This window comes from Meles meles, chromosome 1 (assembly GCF_922984935.1).
Source record: "Meles meles chromosome 1, mMelMel3.1 paternal haplotype, whole genome shotgun sequence".
Taxonomy (NCBI): domain Eukaryota; kingdom Metazoa; phylum Chordata; class Mammalia; order Carnivora; family Mustelidae; genus Meles; species Meles meles.
In genome coordinates this window covers 45,594,903-45,616,135 of record NC_060066.1, presented here as the reverse complement: position 1 = coordinate 45,616,135, position 21,233 = coordinate 45,594,903, and the positions used below count along the sequence as shown (strand labels likewise).

Genomic DNA, 21,233 nt, shown 5'->3' with positions numbered 1-21,233 from the left:
CCAGGCGCCCCGAGAGTTTACCTTGTTTAAATGTCTCCCTGGAGAAACAATAAAATGTAGTTTAATTTTTTGCTTAAGCTACTATTGTAATGAGTGCTATAATAACATGCTGTTGAGAATAATTTTTTATTGTAACAGTCTTGTCTATAGATCCAGATTCATTTATTTCCTATTTTTGTAAGAGCATTTCTTCAAGGATAATGTAACTGTTCAGTTTTTTTTTTTTTATTTTAATGAAATGGCTATATTGACTCACTAGTCTCTTATGAAAACCTTCCAGTTTTCAGTTACAACACTTTATTTGTTTTACACATTAATGGAGTATATCATCAGTTGATTTTGTAGTTATTTTATGACATCTAAATGCAAACATGATTTTTTTCAATATTTTTACTTTCAGAATATTTTTCTCAGCATTTGGGTGAATATGAGAATGTACTAGCAGCTCTTGAAGACCTAAATCTTTCCATCCTGAAGGCAATGGGCAAAACAAAAAAAGTAAGGAAATGTTGGTGTTTATTTTCTGTAAATATCTTCTTTGAAAAAATTTTCTTGGAAATCCTGCCTATTTCCTAATGTATCATAAAAGTTTACATTGGTTTTTATCACTGATAACTTACTTTCTTTATTAAATGAGCTATTGTAGTCATGCACAATACAATTATAATATACTAGGTGCCAGAATCTGTGCTCTTTGCTGAGGATACAAAGAGCTGTTCAAACAGCTCTTAACTGTGGTCAGGAGATAAGTGTGGAAACAAGTAATTACAATATAGTACAACAGAGGGAAGCGCAAGATGGGGCACCTGATTTGGGCTGGAGGAGATGACACCTGAGCAATTACAGATGAAGTCATAGCTAGGGAAGGGTGAAACAGACACATGGAACAGCATGTACAAAGGCTCTGTGTTGGAAGGGGTTTGGGGTAGGCACAGGGCATTCAAGTAAATATAGTCTTTATTATTTGTTATTTTTTTATTTTTATTTTTTATTATTATTAAAGTCTAGAACACTGAGGAGTGGCATGATGTGAGATGAAACATGTGGTAGAGAGGAGGTGTACTTGTCGGGACTTTGTTGGTGAACCTGAGGATTTAGAACTGTATCCTAGAGGCAAAAAAGTCAGCCATATTTTCAGCAAAGATATGGAAATTCATGCAGTCTTTTGAAAGGTCATGTAAGAAATTAGCTTGAGATTACTAGGGTGGGTGGGGAATATGGGGAATAGGTTCAGGAAGATGAGTGAGGAAGCTAGTTCACTAACCCAGGGGAGAGATTTGGGTAGTTTAAAGGTATTGTTAGATGATATGGAAAAAAGGAACTTAACTGTATATAAGTTGAGATCCTATCAGTAAAACTTGGAGAAGGAATGATATGGTGGATGGAAAGACATGTCTAGGATGAATCCTGTTTTTTAGCTTATATGCCTGGGTAATGGCATTATCTAAATAGAGAATGCTGAAAGAAAACCGGGCTTGAGGAGGTAAGGTTGTAAGTGCACTTTTAGACATGTTGAATCTAAACTGCTTTTGGAACATCTAAGGAAATTGAAGTAAATCATTAGATATATGGCTCTGAATCTGAGACGTGAAGTCTAGATTGGACAAATGTTTGTGGATTCTTAATACTTAAAGAACTTGAATTACATCAACTAGAGAGAGAATATATAGTAGAAAATGGAGAGGATCTAACACTGAGCTTTAAGGAACTTCAACTTTTGTTGGTGGGTGGAAGAGAATGAGCCAACATGAGAGTCTGAGGAGTGGGTAGAAAGAAGAGAGGGAATCTGGGAGATCATGGTGTCCAAGAGTTGGGAACAGTATTCCATGAAGCACAGAGTGGTTGATAGCATTGACTACTATGGAGGGCTCAAGAGAGATGAGAATTGTCTATCAAAAAATATTTTAGGATGTGAGATATATAACAAGAAATATATATTTTTTAAAGCTTACATGGAATTTCTGGATAAAGACAGCAGACTTATGTGTACATCACTGAACTCTGCTTGCTCCTGAAGCCCCCCAACGAAAACTAAAATAAGATCTTTTTAATGGGAAAGTAACAGAAGTTGGGAACTGGAAATCCAGTGAACAAGTGGTCCTTGGCAGCAGACCTGACATGTTTGATGGCTTGACTTGTAGTGGGAAAGCAGAATGCCCCAGCTTGGTTCTTAGAAAGGAACTTGTGACACTAGTTGACACTGGAAAAGGGTGGGAATTGTTGAGCTAAAACAGGGGGACCTGTTGGAAATCTGTGATTCCCTGCCTTTCTCCACCCAGCTGAGCAGTTGCCTCTTGATCCAGCCAGCTAGAAAGCTTGTTCCCTGACAGGGTTAAAGGAGAGGGTCTCTGCCCTGGGGTGGTGTGTCACCACAGCTGAGAGATTAAGTAAAAGTTTACAAACCAAATGAAAAGACCTCCAGCTCCCCTCACCCCATGCACCCCACCCGGAATTTAACTCCCAGGGTGTTGACCACTCAGAGGGTTGGCATCCAGATGGCAGATAGGGAGAGGTTGTCTCTGAGAAATCTTACCAATCACTTGAGAGTCTCTCTCGTGGTAGGTAGAGCTCAGCCTGATCTCCCTATTCTCCCCTTGAATCTTAAAATCTTGTCCATAGCCCATCCTTAAAGATGCACCGTTAGCCAAGTATCACCAGACTTATTACAGGAAAGACAGAGACCAAGACAAACCAAAAAGGGGGGAGGGAGGGAGGAAGGAGTGCACAAAGTAACACAGGGGGCTCTACTTGAAGATGAAAACTCCCAGTCAGTCTCCTCAGCCAACTCGGAGGACAAGAGAAGACACTGTTTCCATGAAAAACAGGGCAACAAATGGAACACTGAAGAGCTCTTTAAAATTAAAACAAGAGAGCACAGCTAAAGACTTAACAGAATTCTGGAAAATAAAGTTTAGAAGGTCTCCAAAAAAGTAAAGCAAAAGAGAAAGCATAAGCCAATGGGAGCATCAGCGTAAGCTGTCCTATATCCAAATAACAAATTCCAGAAAGAAGAATGGAGTCTGAAATACATTTTCTCTTGTTCTATTAAGGTGTATTTGGAAAGTGCATAAGATTTTATTCCTTGGGACCTTCCCTCCAGAAATGGTAATTCTTCCAAACCTCTTCTTAGTGTGGCTGGCTTCTCTCCTTTTTCTTTAGGTCTCGCCTTTAATACCATGTCCTCTATGAGATCTTCTCTGACCACCTTATCTGAAAGAGGTTGTCTCTGAGGATCTCCTGTTCCTTGCAGGCAATGATCAGAATGAGTAACTATGTATTTTGTTTTCCTTGTCTGTAAGGAGGGAGAAGGGCAGTATCTTTTTGGAATAGGAAGAGCTACACACAGGGCCTGACAAAATGTACTCAAACATTTATTGATTGGTTAAATCAGTTGACTTAAATGGATATTCATACAGCTCTAAAAGCTAAGTAATTTACTCCTGAAAGAAAAATTGCTCCTAAGTCCCATCTAAGAAGTGTTCAGATATCCTTTAGTGGGAAGGAAAAGCAAGTATCTAATCCTTATTTTTATTTTTTTTTACAAATTATGCTAAACTCATGTTCTATGAATTAATATAGTGAGGCTTTGTTAAATCAAGATCAACCTGTTATTTTGGTTTTTGTTACAAAATGTACTTCTTTTCTTTCCTTTTTTTTTTTTTTTTTTTAAGTTTTATTTGTTAGAGCACATGTAAGGGGGAAGGGTCAGAGAGAGAAGCACGCTCCCCACACTGGAGAGCCTGGCGCGAGGCTCGATGTGGTGACTCTGAGATCATGACCTCAGCCAAAGGCAGACGCTTAACCAACTGAGCCACCCAGGCACCCTCCACAAAACCTATTTCTTAACAATGACACTTAAAAATGCATTTGATCTATATAACAATATGCTGAATCAAGGACAAAAAGATTTTTTTTTTAATGGTCAAAATATAATTGGGAAAGGTTCTTTGTGTGATAGCTCAAAGACAGTGAAATGCAGGAGTTTGACAGTTTTTTCAAGTCACTGTTGAACTGACATCTCCATACTGTCTAGCACAATGAACCCTTCTGAGCGAGACACACAGCATTTCTTTTTGAGAATCTCTCTATATTTTTATAGATGAAAAGTCCTGGCTCAGTAGGGAGGGCTGACTGTTCTAGGCTTTTATGAAAAGTGAAATGCAAGCCATTCAGGCAGTACATCTGTCTGCTGTGTCAGAGAATGGATAAAATGGATTATAGCTGCCTAACTGACACTCCAAGAGGTGACTCAGGACAGATCCCACCTGTCACCGGTATTCCCCCTCTTCCTCCTGTTCCCTTAACCCAAAGCCTTTCCCTAGGTCCTTAGGGCTTACCTGGATGATTCTACTTTGGTTATTTTTCAGAATAAACACCACAGGCCCAATTCTAAATGGTCATTTGAAAGCCTTGGAAGTAGCTAAAAGCAGAACTCCCTGTCTGGCTTTGGGATGTTACCAAAAAAAAAAAAAAAAAAATCCTGGGCTTGTCTGTTACATTTTTCTTTCTACAGTGGGGTGAGAAGCTAATGTACATCATTAGTATGTAATGTGCTTGCAATCTCAAAGCAAATGTAGAGTTCTGAAGCTGAAGTTAAGAGTCATCTTGTGCCATTTATATAAACAAATATGGAATTCTGGATTCCCTTAAACCTTTCCTGCTAAGGCTTAAAAGGAAATGGTCATAAGTTAAATGAAGAACGGTGTTCTTAAAATAATTACCTACATTGTGAAGGATTAGTTCACCTGGATGAGTGAAGCTGGGATAATGTCCAAAATTAAAATGTATACAAATTTTATAGTTTTCTCCTGGAAGTTATTTTTCAAACAAGTGCATTCTACATCTTCAATTATTTTAAGAAAAAGAAAAATAGACTTGAGTCCTAGTTCATTGGGTCTCTGTTTTTCCCTTCTTAAATCTGTCTTTGGGATCTGTAGACACTTTCCTATCTCTTCTTCATCCCTGTTTCCTTGTGTTTAGCATCTGGGCTCCATATTCCTTTCACTTGTTAAAACTCACTATTTTTTCTTTTCATTTATGAGAAAAAGAAGCTTCTGTGTGTGTGCGTGTGTGTGTGTGTGTGTGTGTGTGTATTCCTCTAAGAAGAAGAAATAGCAGTGGATCTCAGAATTCCTGTCTGGGGAAAACATTAATTACTACAGTTTTATGCAGGATTTATCATTAAGAATAAAAACTTAAAAATTTCCTTTGTTTCAGGCAAAACATAGGAGCTGAAATAGTACCATGTGTGGAATAGTGAAAACACTCTCACGGGCTCATAGAAGGCAGACACATAATTCTTTGTGGTTTCCTTACAATCCTTTTAATTTCTCTTTAAATATACAATGAAAAATACTCATGGACTTCATAGTAACATAGGAAAACACACTTATTTGACATCCCATTTGAAATGATCTGTCTTTTGTGTGAGTGTGTTTAGGGAAGAGGAGGTAGACACTAGAGCCATGGAAAATAGGAAGAAAGTATCTGGAGGTTGCAAATTTGGCCCAGTAAGAGAGAAGCCCTATATCAGGCCAGTGCTTTAGAATTTTCCTTCCAGCATTGACCAGACTTGTGCCCAGTGCTGGCAAAGAGGAACCCCAGGCCCTCGGAAAGTTTAGTCTGTTAAGTCATGAGGGACGACATGGTTTTCTAGGAGACCCACCTTCTCCTGAAGGAATCTGCAGTATCTACTAACTTAGAGGAAGGAATCCTGGGCTGAGGAACTTGCCACCACTGTCTGAACAGGGAAAGGGCAGAGCTGAGGTCAGAGAGCTGACCCAGTTTTTATGAGTATGACTTGGGGGGATAAATTAAAGGTGAGAAGAGGCCACTTTGAGATTACTAGTGGGGTTCAGATAATGGTGCAGGTGATTTTTTTGAGGCAAGGCCATCAATTGGTGGCTAGGAGGAGAAGGGACCCCAATTCACAGTGAAGTCTGGCCAGGCTCAGGACTTGGAGTGGCACCCTCCCCAAAACCACATCAGTAGTATTTCCTAACCATTGCTGGAACCCTGCCAAACTCCTGTCAGTTGACCTGACTTCCCTGAGCCTGGTTACCAGAAATCAGCTTAGGGCTTGAGTGGCTATGAACAAAAAAGGAATGAGGAATAACAATTGATGCAAACTAAATTTTATATAGTACCTTCGAGTTTTTAGTGTGTTTTAATATACATAATTTCATTTATCCTTCATAACACCCCATTGAAGAATGTCAGGCAAATAAAAATATACTCATTTTTAAAATGGGGAACCTGAGTCATAAAGTGGTTAGTTGATTTGATATCATAAAACTAGATTTAAACCCAGTTCTCATTGGAAATTTTCCCATTTTAGGTTTTTATGGTCCCATATGCATTATATTGCAAATATGCAATTCTAAGTTGTACCATGGCACAAAAAAATGGTCTTTGAAATTATTGAACTCTTCAGAGTTTAGTTGTGGATCAGCAAAGTCTGGAGACGTCTAGCTTTTATGGTTAAGTTATTTTCAACTTTGTTTTAGGCAAATGAACAAATGAGTTTCTAGAGCTTTGTGTAATATGTAATGAGCATATGAAAGAAATAGAAGTAGATAACTAAATGCTAAAATAATAATTAAACACAAATCAAATATGAATGGTGGATAAGCAACGGTCTAGGCAAGGAAGTTCATACTTTTTTAAAATAGTTTGTTGTCGTCAGAGGAACAGATGGAACAGTTAACTAAAAAACAAAGGAAGTTAACTACCATGTCAAACAAGAGAGATTTAACTTTTTACCTGGAGAGTAAAATATATCCAAAGAAAAGCTAACATACTGGAGTCAATAAGCAGAAATATTGGTGGCCTTCTGAGCTCTGAGTAGATTTATAAAGGATCTGAAAGTATGCAAAAGGAGCCCACCTGATTTTTCCCCCCAAGTAGCTAACTATTCTGACGCTATTTCTCCATTTTTTCATGCCAACCACTAAAATGCCACATTTAATCATTTGTTAAATACTTATACTTGGATTTGTGCCCAAGCTCACTGTCCTGTTCTACTTATAAAACTATATTGTCTGGTATTATTAATGTGTTGTCTTAATTTTTGAATACTTGGGTATATTTGAAAATGTGAAAATGCAAATCTACCCTTACTGTTCTTCTTTTCCAGAAAGTTGTTTTTCTCACGTTGCCATGTGTACATAAATTTTATAGTTGCTTTCCAATTCTAAGGAAAAATTTCATGGCAGTTTTTATGGATTTACATTAAATTTGCAACTTTAAGAGAATTGTCATCTTGGTAATATGCCTTCCCATGTAGGTACACACATCCATTTATCCGAGCTCCCTTTTGGGTCTCATTAAAATTTTTATGATACTTCATAGGGTTTCAAAACACATCTTGTTACATTAGTTCACAGATATTTTATATTTCTGTTGGTTTTATAAATGACCTGCTTCTCCATATCCCTAACTTAATATTGGTGGAATATGGGAAAGTAATATTTTTTGGTATATAAACTTCCTAACTAGGCTGTCTACCATATTAAGTAGCCACTCTGTGACATACCATTTATCTTCCTTTGCTGATATTATGGGTTCAAACATTGAAATCCATGGCTACTTACTGGAAGAACCAAGCCATACATCTGTGTTCCCCAAAATCCAACTCCCTACTTAGTCTTTAGCTTTCTGACTCACCTTCTCCCATTATTCTGATCTGAACTTTGGAACTGTACCTTATGCGTGTTGCTGTTATGTAAGATTTCAGATGCTTCAGTGCTACAAGGCCATAATAAATGTGATGCTACACTTTAAAATCTTACATCTTAGAGGAACAAAATAATTTTCCACAAGACCAAATAAAACTTTTAAAAGTTGTCACAAAATACTACAAATACAAACTTGTAACATTTTTTTTAAAGATTTTACTTATTTGACAGAGATTACAAGTAGGCACAGAGACAGGCGGGGTTGGGGGATGGGAAGCAGGCGCCCCACCAAGCAGAGAGCCTGATGCGAGGCTTGATCCCAGGACCCTGGGATCATGACCTGAACCGAAGGCAGAGGATTTTAACCCCCTGAGCCACCCAGGCACCCCCAAATGGGTAACATATTAACAGATTTTCTATTTTTATCAGAAAAGAAAAAATGAGAAATATGAATGAATAATAAAATGAATGAATAATAAAACAGTTAAAAATGTATATAGTTAGGGGCGCCTGGGTGGCTCAGTGGGGTAAATCCTCTGCCTTCGGCTCAGGTCATGATCCCAGGGTCCTGGGATCGAGCCCCGCATTGGGCTCTCTTCTCCACAGGGAGCCTGCTTCCTCCTCTCTCTCTGCCTGCCTCTCTGCCTAGTTGTGATTTCTCTCTGTCAAATAAATAAAATATTAAAAAAAATGTATATAGTTAATTGTGGGCACATCAGGCTATGAATAAACTTGACATTCAAAAATGAGAGATCAATGTTAACTTAGTGGACAGATAAAACTCGAGGAGGAAGTGAGACTTAAATGAGCCTCAGAGAAGGGGCAGGATTTTAGTAGAGAAGGGAGAGAGAAGGGCCTGCAGGTATCAGCCCTTCTTTGATTTTTTAAGTGGGTAGTTAGGGACTGGTTCTGCCAGAGGCCTCTATTCATGTCCAGAAGAGACTATGGTTTATCAGCGGTCAGGGTGAGGTCATGCTGACTGTAGTTTGTCACATTTCACCTTATTTACTGTCTCTTGAATGAGTGTATAAAAACCAAGCAGTGATCTTGCAAATACTCTTGAGACAACTTAAAAAAAAAAAAAATCCAACAAATTCCTGGACATGTGTCAGAGGCCCCAGGGAAACTTCTAGTGTACTCCTAAATCCACAGGGAACCCTACAAATAATCACTTTTTTCGCAATCACTTTCTATTTTCAGACAATCCTCCCAACCCTGTTCCCTTCTCCCACCCCAACCAGAAATAAGATATAGTGAGAATTAACTGTATTATGTGTCATGTCCCTGTGGTTTTGAATAGCTGTTTATTTTCTTCATGGAAATCTTTTTAAAATTTATCTTTCTTGAGTTGCTGGCTGGAACACTTAATTTCTAACAGAAATTGGGAGTTAATTATCTGCCTAATGAAGTTAAAAGTACAAAATACACTATTTAAAGAGAAAAGCTGGTTTATTTTGCCTAACGATACGGTTCTAAACTACAGTTGTCTTTGTGAAACTATAGCCCTGTTTCTGAAGAACTGGTGTTTGTTCAAAGCCAGAGAAGGGAAGGAGACGTTAATGCAGACATATCTAGGGGGGGTACACGGCACAGCCTGTGATTCTTCTGTCATGAGAATTGAATTTGAAGAGACTTGTTTCTTTTGCCTGAAGTGGAAGAGTGCAGAGGGAGAGATTAAAAATGGGTCTGCGGTGTATTTCTCGATCTGACAGGTGTCAATTATTATCATGTCATTGTTCTTTCTCTTTCTTGTTTGCTGTTGCAAAACAAGGAATACTAAATGCCATTTGAAGATGGTTTCTTTCTGCCAAAGTCCTTATTTGAATAGCACATGCAAAAACAAGATGGATGTGGTGTTCCACCTGTGGGTCCTGTGTGGCTCTAGGATGAGAGAGCTCATGGCCCATGGTATTGTCTGTCCCCTGTGGAATGATTTATTCAGTGGTCTGATGGCTGTGTCCTGGCATGTGGCCTGTAGCTCTCATGGCCCTACAAGGTTGTAGTGTGGTCTGGGATCACTGATGTGGCTCAAAAGTGACATACCCATAGGATTTCTTTGGACTTGGATAAAATGCAGTTTAAATTTCTACTAAGGATCATATGTACTTTGTTTTTGGTTTTGTTTTTTTTTTTCTTAAAGATTTTATTTATTTATTTGACAGACAGAGATCACAAGTTGGCAGAGAGGCAGGCAGAGAGAGAGGAGGAAGCGGGACCCCACTGAGCAGAGAGCCCAATGTGAGACTCGATCCCAGGACCCTGGGATCATGACCTGAGCTGAAGGCAGAGGCTTTAACCCACTGAGCCACCCAGGTGCCCCAGGATCATTTGTACTTTGAAGACTATGGGCTGTCCTGGGGGTGACCGACTTCTGACGGTGTGGGAAGGAGAGTGTTTTTTGTAATTATACGTGTAGGTGACCAGATACTGGCTGTGTGTTACTCTGTGAGGTTGAATGTCTACTCAGGCAACTTCTTAGTTTTTCTTTTTGAACCAAAATTGTAATAATACTATAGCTGACATTTACTGAGTAATTACCACTGGCCAAAGACTATACTAAGTGCTTTCGTATCTTATTTAATCCTAATATTTTATTAGGTAAGTTCTGCTTTTTTCCTGTAAGTATATAAAGAAACGAAGGCCAAAAAAAACCTAGGTAACTCACTCAAAGTCAAAAATCTCAACTGATGCCCTGTGAATTTCTTCTTAAACCTTCTAGGCTTGAAGCTCTCAGTTTCTAGTCAATTTCTTGAAAAGATAACAAAAATGATGTTTGCCTGGAAAGAAAAGAAAAAAATATTTTTGAACGTGTCGGTCATAATAGTTATCTACTGCTGTGTAACAAATTTCCACCTAAATTAGCAATTATTTCATGCAGTTTATGAAGTTCAGGAAATTAAGAGTTGCTTAATTGGGTGATTCTGGCTCAGAAGATCATGAGGTTGTAGTCAAATTGTGAGTTGGGACTGCAAACATCTGAGGGTACTTGAGGAATATGTCTTAGCAGCGTGGCACGTTCAGTCAGTTAGCTTCAGTTCCTGCTTGTGTGGAACTCTCCACACGGTTGTTCCTATGACACAGCAGCAGGCTTTCTCCAGAGTAAGCCCTCACAGAGAGAGAGACAGAGAGAGAGACAACGATATACAGGTAAAGAGACAGACTAAAATGAGAGTGAGACTATGGTTATGATATAATCTTGGCAGTAACATCCTATCACTTCTCTAACATCCTGTTCAGTACAAGAAGGTCCAGCCTACACCCAAGGGAGAGAAAATTAAACTCCATTTCTCCCAGGGAAGAATCAAAGAATATGTGTTCCTACCTTTAAAACCACCAATAATAGTCAACTTTTAACCATGTGCACACATTGAGATGGGAGGGTGGAAGGAAATCTTTGTTGTTGTTTTTTTTTTTCTCTTAGTATCTGCCTCCATTAAAAGAAACCAAATAGATTTTTTAAAACTGATCTACTTGTGCATTCTTTGTCTTAGTTCAATATTATGAATGCTGAAAAATAGAATCAGCTATATTTTACCTTTAGAATGATGCCTTAAGCCACATATACAAACGTATGCATGAAGAACTAGGTATCAGTAGAGCTAAACCATGTATGACAAGATAATATATATATTTTTTGGTTTGGGTCAATATTAAAGATGACTATTCTAAAACAAGCCTTTGAAAAAGTACTTTCAAAAAGCCTTTAAAAAGTACTTCAAAATACTAGCTTTCAGAACGAATTCCAGTTTTTTTCAGTGACTGAATGAAAATCCATGTCTCTTAGGCAGGGCTCAGTTTAGTCACTGATTTAGCAAAAATGCCATGCTGGGAAATGGAGAGGAATCCAAGTCTTACAACACAGTGCTCTTAAGAGACTCACCCTTCTCTAGGGTCTCTTGAGTCTCACCCTTCTCTAGTCACCTCTTCTCCAGAGAAGAATGGGTAATTTGGGACAGTCTGCAATGCACAGTCACCTCTGCATTGAGTCACCTCTTCTCTAGAGAAGAATTTGTAATTTGGGACAGTCTGCAATGCAGATCTTGGAATAGATTTGATAGAAATGGTTCAGACTCCTAACATAAGAATAGAAAACAGGAAAGCATTGTTTTGTCCTCCTAATCTGGAAAGTTATCAAGGAGTAAATGCATTTAAACTGACCTTCAAAGGATAGAGAGCAGACTCTATGGGAAGAGGTTGGTAGAATAGAGTGGGGATGGAAGTCACTCTCAGGTAAATTAGTAACATAAGCAAATGTGAGAAACAGTGCATTTTCATGCAAATTGGGGGAATACAGTGTTTTGAAGCATAAAGCAACTTTGGATGCCAGTGGGTATTCAGGCTGAAAGGCAAATTGGCTGGGAAATTTAGACTTTAATCATTAAGCAGCAGAGGGACACTGAAAATTTGACAAAATAGAGTTTGTCACTCGGGGGTCAATTCAGTGAGCTCTTCCTTCTCTCATACATACTTTTTGATTTCCCAACTGTGGCCCCCAAAATGAGGATAATGTTTATTCAGTCATAATACTGATCTTTATTCTTTGAAAGAAAAGTTGTATATATTATACCATTTTATGCATATTTATGTATATGTGAATATAGTTCTTTTTTATGAATTCTAGAAAGTTCCACCATTTTCTTTTTTTAAATTTTTTATTTTTTTATAAACATATAATGTATTTTTATCCCCAGGGGTACAGGTCTGTGAATCATCAGGTTTATACACTTCACAGCACTCACCACAGCACATACCCTCCCCAATGTCCATAACCCCACCACCCACTCCCTGCCCTCCTCCCCCCAGCAACCCTCAGTTTGTTTTGTGAGATTAAGAGTCTCTGATGGTTTGTCTCCCTCCCAATCCCATCTTGTTTCATTTATTCTTTTCCTACCCCCCAAGCCCACCACGTTGCATTTCCATTTCCTCATATCAGGGAGATCATATGATAGTTGTCTTTCTCCGATTGACTTATTTCACTAAGCATAATACCCTCTGGTTCCATCCACGTCGTTGCAAATGGCAGGATTTCATTTCTTTTGATGGCTGCATAGTATTCCATTGTGTATATATACTACATCTTCTTTATCCATTCATCTGTTGATGGACATCTAGGTTCTTTCCGTAGTTTGGCTATTGTAGACATTGCTGCTATAAACATTCGGGTGCACGTGCCCCTTTGGATCACTATGTTTGTATCTTTAGGGTAAATACCCAGTAGTGCAATTGCTGGATCATAAGGTAGCTCTATTTTCAACTTTTTGAGGAACCTCCATGCTGTTTTCCAGAGTGGTTGCACCAGCTTGCATTCCTACCAACAGTGTAGGAGGGTGAAAGTTCTACTATTTTTGACAAGCATTACTTGTTCTACATTTAAAAAATATTATGGGGGTGCCTGGGTGGCTCAGTGGATTAAGCCTCTGCCTTCAGATCAGTTCATAGTCTCAGGATCCTGGGATCATGCCCCACATCGGGCTCTCTGCTCAGCAGGAAGCCTGCTTCCCCCTCTCTCTCTCTGCCTGCTTCTCTGCCTACTTGTGATCTCTCTGGCTCTGTCAAATAAATAAAATCTTAAAAAAATATTATGGAACTAAGAATTTTTCTCATTTTTAAAAATGCCATTCTTGGTCTAATCTTTTTTGGTTATTAACAATCAAAATGAATTAAGAAACACAAAGCCAGCTTTGCCAGCACTGTGTGTTTCCATATTAGAGTATATTTTTATGTGATCCAGGAGTAGTGGAAAAAGGCCAAGAGTTTTTGGCTTTCAAGAACAAACGAAACCACAATTATGCAAAATATTCAGAAAATATGTAAAGATTTTTCTTTGTTTTTCTCAAGAATATTAAAATATGTTGATTATCACTCTTCACATAGTCATTTCATTCTTCTACATCATCTGAAAATCAGTATTTCAATTAAATGAAATTGTGGGTGGGTTAACTCACAGGTGTTATCTTGCTTGTGGGAGAGAAATGTATCTTGATTTATCTTATGATCCAGTCATATATGAACAATAATTATTCTAGTAAACATTTGTTAACCATTAAAAAAATCACTAAATATCCCACCATCATATTCTTTACTGAATATCCCACTTATCAAATTCTTTATAATATATATAATATTGAAAGTATTATAAGAATAAGTAAACATTTTAAATGATAAATCAGCCATGTGACTATCACCCAAATGAAAGGGCCATTTGGAAGTCAATAAAGATCTGAAGGGAACACACTCTTTCATCCCTGTGGTCTAATCCCCTTCAGTTACAACAATTTTATCTTTTTTTTTTTTTTTAAGATTTTATTTATTTATATGACAGACAGAGATCACAAGTAGGCAGAGGGGCAGGCAGAGAGAGAGGAGGAAGCAGGCCCCCCGCTGAGCAGAGAGCCCGATGCGGGGCTCGATGCGGGGCTCGATCCCAGGACCCTGGGATCATGACCTGAGCTGAAGGCAGAGGCTTTAACCCACTGAGCCACCCAGGTGCCCCCAATTTTATCTCTTTAATACTGTTCCCATCCACCGTCTTCTCTTCCACTCTTGTCTGGGCTCTGTGAGGCAGAACTGCGATGATTCTCACTAGGGTTCTTTGCCACAGACACCGAGAATGAATTATTCTGCTCCAGTGTTATCTGTAGATCACACTCTGCCCTAGAGGATGAGAAATCTTCCCCCAAAATAAGACTTCCCCCATCCTAAAACGAAATGGCTAATTACAATGGCCTCCCATTGCCCTCATGAAAAAAGTCCAGATGCATTGCCCAGGACACAGAAGACCCAGCAAAAACTGGACCTTCCCTGCCCACTAGGTACCCCTGCTCATCTCTCTAGTCCCATTTCTTTTTTTTTTTTTTAAGATTTTATTTATTTATTTGACAGAGCTAGAGTGCACAAAGTAGGCAGAGCAGCAGAGGGACAGGGAGAAGCAGGCTCCCCGCTGAGCAGGGAGCCCTATGCCCTATGCTCCATCCCAGGACTGTGGGATCATGACGCAAGGCGAAGGCAGTCACCCAAGCAGCTGAGCAACCCAGATGCCCTCTAGTCCCACTTCTTGCCAGTGCTGGGGGATTTTTGTCCTAGCCATATGTAGCCATTTATAGTTCTCCAGATTCCCCATAGTCTCTATCCCATTTTGGACTTTGCTCTGTAGTGGTCTTTCCAAGTGGATGAATTCTTTTGCCCATCTCAGGGTTCTTTCTCAGGGCTCCAGTTACCTACTTTTTGTTGGTCCTGTAATATTCCTGGTGGTCCTACAGGGCCCTGCTTAAATGTCACTGCCCTTAGAAAGCCTTCCTTAACCCTCCAAGGGGAATCCTATGCTCTCAAAGCCCCTCACATGTCCCCGTGAATGCTCCTATCAATTCTTACCTATTCTCTCAGTGTCTTGAAGTATCTTGCAGTGCTAGGGCTAGTTAAGCTGCTCAGTAAAATTTTTGGCATATTAGTTCACAGGAGAAGTGAGGATAAACTGCAGATCACTCTGATCATGAATCATCTGAAGCATTCGGTGCCTGCAGTTCAATTTTGGATAAATTAGCCGAAGTAACTATATTCCAAGGGACTAGGGAGAAGGTGAGGAGGGAACAGGTGTGTGGAATTTCCACCAAAGACTGTTTCTGAAATTGGGAATGATTACTTGCCTAGGGCAGCAGCATATTTTTTCTGAATTTACCAGCTTCTGGAATAAGAACTGCCCACCCCAGTCTGCCTGGATCCCACTCGTGCCAGAGGAAGTAGGGTGTCTGGCAAAGGGCCAGATGTATCTTGTGGCCAACTTGGGAACACTGGAAAAAAGAATTAGCAGTTTTACTCATAGTGCTTGTACAATTTTATGTTTTATAAAGGATGCAAATTTTTCAAACTGTAGGTCCGCATCAAGTTTCTTCACAGTTGGGTTTTTTTCCTTAGTCCATTATGTTGAATTTGCCTTTAAAATGTGTTTGTCTATGACACATCTTCAGTTCATGATCTTCTGTTCTGACATTTTTAGAGCTGTAACCAAGATTATAATGTGGCAGAACATGGTAGGTGCAGGTGAATAATATTTTTAGAATTTCTTAGAAACAGAAGCCTCATTCTCATGATGAAAATCTAAAGAGCAAAAGGGAAAAAAAAGACATGGCATAAATTGGATTGATAACGTTTAGGTACATTTTAACAGTTCCACACATTTCCCCCCACATAAATATTTTTAATAATGCTAATGATACCTAGAGCCTGATTCCTCAGTAGGGAAGGATTTCTACTTTTTTTTTTTCCTTGTCAGTTCTGCCTTTGGGTTCTGCATTGGTCACCCCTATTCAATAAGCATATGGAAAATTGTCTTCTCCCAAACTATGTAGATCAGGATATCTGCAGAGATGGTTCTGGAAAGACCAATTTTGGAATCAGGTAGACCTTGACTCGCATCCCAGTTCTGCTACTTGCTAGCATATGCCCAAGTTAACCTCTCTGTGTTGTTGGTTCTTCATTTGCCAGAGGTGAATAACTGTACTTCCCTCCCAAGGCTGTGGGGACCATGATGTTAGATCCCACACACAGGGTGGCTGTCATTGTGTGACCCATGAGAGGGAGTCAAGAAAGACTCTGTTTACTTCCAGGGTCTCCCAACTTTCAGTTTGTTATTGGAAAAAAAATGCTAAGCATGTGCTTTGGAGCTTTATACAGATAAGGATTATTTCTTAGAACAACAACCCAAGCATTTTGTGTCTACAAGGTGATGCAGCTGACTAATAATCTTAAATAAAATTTGGGATGTTGATCCTCCAAAGAGATTAAATAGAAGTTTAGCGTTCTGATTTTTTTTCCCATGGATAATGGGAGTGCTTCATGAAACTTTCCTTCATTGAAAGGATACATGTTTCAGTTGGCTTGTAAAAACCAAATGAGGAGTTGAAACAATATGGGCTTGTTTCTGGGGCAACTTCAGTCCAGTCTGGAGAGTACATAGAGTGATCGACCAAACTGCTACTATGGGCAGAGTCGTGATTGTGTGGAGGTGCAAATGTCTGTCAATAACAGAATTATCAAAACCCAACAGAAATTAATTCATAACAATATAGAGGAACAACTGAAAAGGAAACACAGCTCCTAGTCAGCCCTCTCCTCATTAATATGATCAAAACAGATCAGCAGCAGCGACAGAACATACACTCCCACAGCCCCCTTGGAAGCACAAAGGAGGGCTGTGGGACCTGCCTACCCGGACTTATAAATAGCTCTAGGAGCAGAATCCTAAAGAGACTAGGAGTTACCTCAACACTGAGAAAACAGATTTCTTTTGAAAAGCAATGAGCAAACAAAAAGTGTGCTGTGGAAAGAGTAACAATGCTTTCTCCATCCAGCTTCATAAACACACAAGAAGCGCCTGCCACATTCAAGGTGTGGCCAGATGTTTACACCAAAAGGAATATAATAATGGAATTATTAGCCCCTACCCACCAATGAAGTGATATGATAAGACGATAAGACATTTTTGTTACTGTCTTGAGCATTGTGTTACCGGCTTTTCTCAGCTGATAGAGAAAGCAGTTGTCCATTTGATTAAGAGAAACTGGAGGGAATGATGTGAACCCCTTCACTACCCCACAAGGTTTAACATAAAACAGATCTTCAACAGCTTTACAAGAAGGGGACTGTAGGGTGCCTGGGTGGCTCAGTGGGTTAAGCCTCTGCCTTCAGCTCAGGTCATGGTCTCAGGGTCCTGGGATCGAGCCCCACATCAGGCTTTCTGCTCAGTAGGGAGCCTGCTTCCTCCTCTCTCTCTGCCTAGTTGTGATCTTTGTCTGTCAAATACATAAATCTTTTAAAATAAATAAATAAATAAAAAGAAGAAGAAGGGGACTGTAATGAGGAATGGTTCTGTGGCCAGAGGCAAAGGGTAGTGGCTGAAAGGGGCTTTTTTTTTTCCTTATTCTCTACTTTCACATTTGCTCATGCAAATCAGAGGTGCAAATAAAGCTCGGTGGGCTTATTGTCTTAGGAAAACAGTTCCTCCAGGTTACTCATTGTACACAAAGATAGGTGGATAAGTCTGTATTTTGTGCAGCCTAAGAGACCTTTGTAAATGAATCTTAAAGAATTAGGACAGAGAAAGCAGGACTAAAAGTCCCCTACATCAGTTTCAAGCTAAATCCCTGGCAGCTATTTATCTTCTGTTCCCACAGTTCTGGTGGAGACTGAGGAGGAGTTAGGATGCAAATTCACTGCAGATCCACCGCTTATCTGCAATTCTGAAATCCAGAAAGTTCTGAAAACTGAATGCTTCGGTGTCCTTGTTATTTCATCAACTTAGCACCAAAATCCATTTGGTAACAAAACCTATTTTAATATTCAGGATTATGCTGCAAAAATATGAATATAATATTACAGGGTATTGCCCCAGACTCTGCTGGGGATATTATATATATGATAAATATATGTTATGTGTGTGTGTGCACCCACGTGTACATATCAGGTATTGCCTTTCTAGTTTCTGAGAAATTGTGAATTTTAAAACACATCTGACCTCAGTACCGTCAATGACTGATTGGATTAAGATGGCTACATGATAATATATGGTATGGTAATAGATTTTCTAATTACTTTCAGATTATCAAATTGTATGCCTCAGCAATGCTGAGATGTAATACTACCTTACATTAAAAAAAAAATCAACTACCAATTCTTTGGGGATTTCATTGCATTTCAAAAAGCAAAAGCATGCATCAGGCATAGACAAGTGAAAATTGACCCCTCATACTCTGGGGAAAGTATGGATGGATTTATTAACCTTTCAAAAATGACACTCTTATGAGACTAAACTAATTATGTTTATGGCAAGTATACTGACATGTAATGAATTAAGAATGCTTTCACTTGTAGGCTTAATTTACTAAGGCATCTGGAGCTGCCTTCTGAAAGTCACTGCTGACAGATGATTTAGATGGCTTTGAGTATAATCAGTTGGTTTAAAAAGTAATTCCTTTTTTCTTTTTTAAAATAATTCTTTTTTCTATTTACTGTTGCTGCAGGATGAGATGATTATTTCCTGGCAGGCTGTGTATCCTCTGTAGTATTCCTTAGGAGTTTTCCTAGTTATGCTTACCTTTTCTTAGGAGGTAAAGAGCATGTCTTCAAGCATGGTGTCTGATATCTGGAATGTCTCTTTAATCAAAGTACAGTCGAAAACAGCTCACAGTCACATGCCTAACTATGGAGCTGCACTTGAAGCAGATGAAAAAGCTAACCACCAAGCCTGGGACTTCTCATTGACAATAAGTTCAGATGGGAAGGAGTCAGGGTCTCACCCCATGATCCTCTCTGCTCTTCACCCCTCTTCCACCCATCTCCAATTGGGGCCCCAAATCCGAATTGAAAAGAGCGCCTTGTCTTTAGACCTGGAGTAGTACCACTAAGAGAGTGATACGGATATTCCCCCGCCTCACTGAAATCAGACATTATATTAACCATTTGGGGTTAACCACAGAGCCCTTGAAAAATGAACAAATCAGTATTTGGGGCTACCTAGAGCTGAACATTTCCTAGATGGCCCAAAACTTCAATAGAAGTAGCAACTCCCAGAGCATTTTCAGCTGTACCCAGTGGGGCTGAACCAGAGTATTGCTTGGACCATGATCTGACCTGTTCTTTTCATCTTCCATGCCTTCAGTATCTCCTACCCACCTGACTTTTCCACACAGAATTCAATGTAATTCTTGTTAATGGGGATACCTCCTATTTACTGACCATTTAATACATACCAGTCCCTGAACATACATTAACTCCTCTTTTAGCCCAACTTCACCAAGACACTCACGGTCAAGCACCTGACAAATGATAATACTCAATTGAGGTTCTCCCCTATCTCTTCACCTCCCCTAAGAATTGGTTTGGTTCATCCTGAGATTTCTTCATCTGGCACAACAAATATTTATGGAGTGTTGAGTCTGCTCTAGTTCACAGACTGCAAATGCCAAGATGGAAATAGAAATTCAAGGGATTCCCTGTAAAGGGAAAAAGGAAGAGGAAGCAAGAGTTGCAGGAAGAAACTTCTGAGTGTGATGCAGATCTGGCACCTAGGAGGGCAGGAAGAGCCGCCAAGATAGTCCTAACGAGGCCAGTGGGGAGCCCACCTCAGGCCAAAGTGGCCCAGGTCTCGAACTTACACTGTGCTCCGTCATTGGCTGGGAGTAGCCTGGAGAGAATGGCATGAACAAGGACATTTCAGAAGATCCGTAAGGTGCAACAATCTGTCACATAAGCACATCCCCTCAGTGGCTTCATGGAGCACCTCCATGCCTGTCACCAGAATGTGGTTTCAGAACATGGGCAAGGATTCAAGAATTCTTGAAAAATTCACCTTTAAATACCCATTTCTCTCAAGTCTCAAAGGTTTGTCAGTCTTTAAGTGTCCCCAGTGTTTACAAGTTTTTAAAAGCAATTATCACTTGGAAGGAAAAGACCTAAAATCTTTGCTATCTGCTAACTTAGCAAAAGAGGGTTGAAGGCCTGGCAAGAATAAAAGGACGGGACCCATAATTTCTGAGCACACATTGGTAACTAAAGAGGTGCTGTCAAGGCACTTTCTCTCATCAGAAGGAATAAAAACTTCCCTCTGCTTTTCTCTGAGAGTTTACTTAGTCTTTCCACATTTAAATTATAGAATCCTTTTCTCCATTTCAATGAGAAAATAGTTGCTCAGCAGCGAAGCAGCAGACCTCAGTCCTTACGTATGGAAGTGGAAACATTCAAGGATTGTGTGAGATGTCAGAATACATGGGGCAGAATGCCCATGAACCTGTCTGTTCTGAATCTCCCAATATTGACCTCTTTTGAGGTCATATAGCAAGAGGGTAGAGCATGCATGAGACAATTTCTTCATCTGTCTAAAGAAGAGTACAAAATGGTTTTTTTCTTTGCATTCAGTATTAGCTGAACCAAGGAACACAGACCTAGCCCATTCTGGGATGAAAGCCAAGACCAGTGTTCCCATTTCATAGATCAGCGAGGGAAAAAACACAGGCGAGTTAGTGGATGTACCTAAAATCATACTGTGAGTTAATGGCCAAGACTGTCCTCCATAGAATCACTTCCTCCATGAAGATCAAAAAATATTATTTAGAACTGGGTAGAAATACTCAAAATTTATTCTTTCCAGTCCAATTACTAAACTGTTAACACAGAGCTTCTTGTGAACATAATGAAGATTATCATTCTAACCTTCCAGGTACAGGATTCTGCATCTGTTGCCATGGCAAAGGAGCAAAATCTGAGCTTCTGATTAAAATGAGTCCTTTTGTTAAAAAATAGTCAAGATTCCTATCAGAGTTTTACCACTGTCTTAGTCTTCTCATTTTTTTTTTTTTTTTCTACTTCAGGCCTGGAGCTCAAAGTGCCTACTTGAAATCTGCTTTTTGTTGTTTATATAATAAGTGAATTAATTTTGCTTCATCAGTTTCTTGATTGTTTCTAGTAATATAAATGTACTTTAATCATTCTGAATATTTTAATGTTCTTATTTCAGCAATGACAAAGAGATTGATGGATGGTGAAGTTATAACGTATTTGTTTCTC

At 39.3% G+C, this 21,233-nt stretch overlaps 1 protein-coding gene across 1 annotated transcript in view; it reads left to right on the top strand.

The window, feature by feature from the left end:
- Positions 1–21,233, top strand: part of NECAB1 (N-terminal EF-hand calcium binding protein 1) — a 201,341-nt gene that overhangs the window by 94,234 nt on the left and 85,874 nt on the right. The window contains exon 5 of the mRNA XM_045981674.1: positions 401–498. Coding sequence (XP_045837630.1) covers positions 401–498 — 98 coding nt within the window. The remainder of the gene's footprint in view (positions 1–400; positions 499–21,233) is intronic.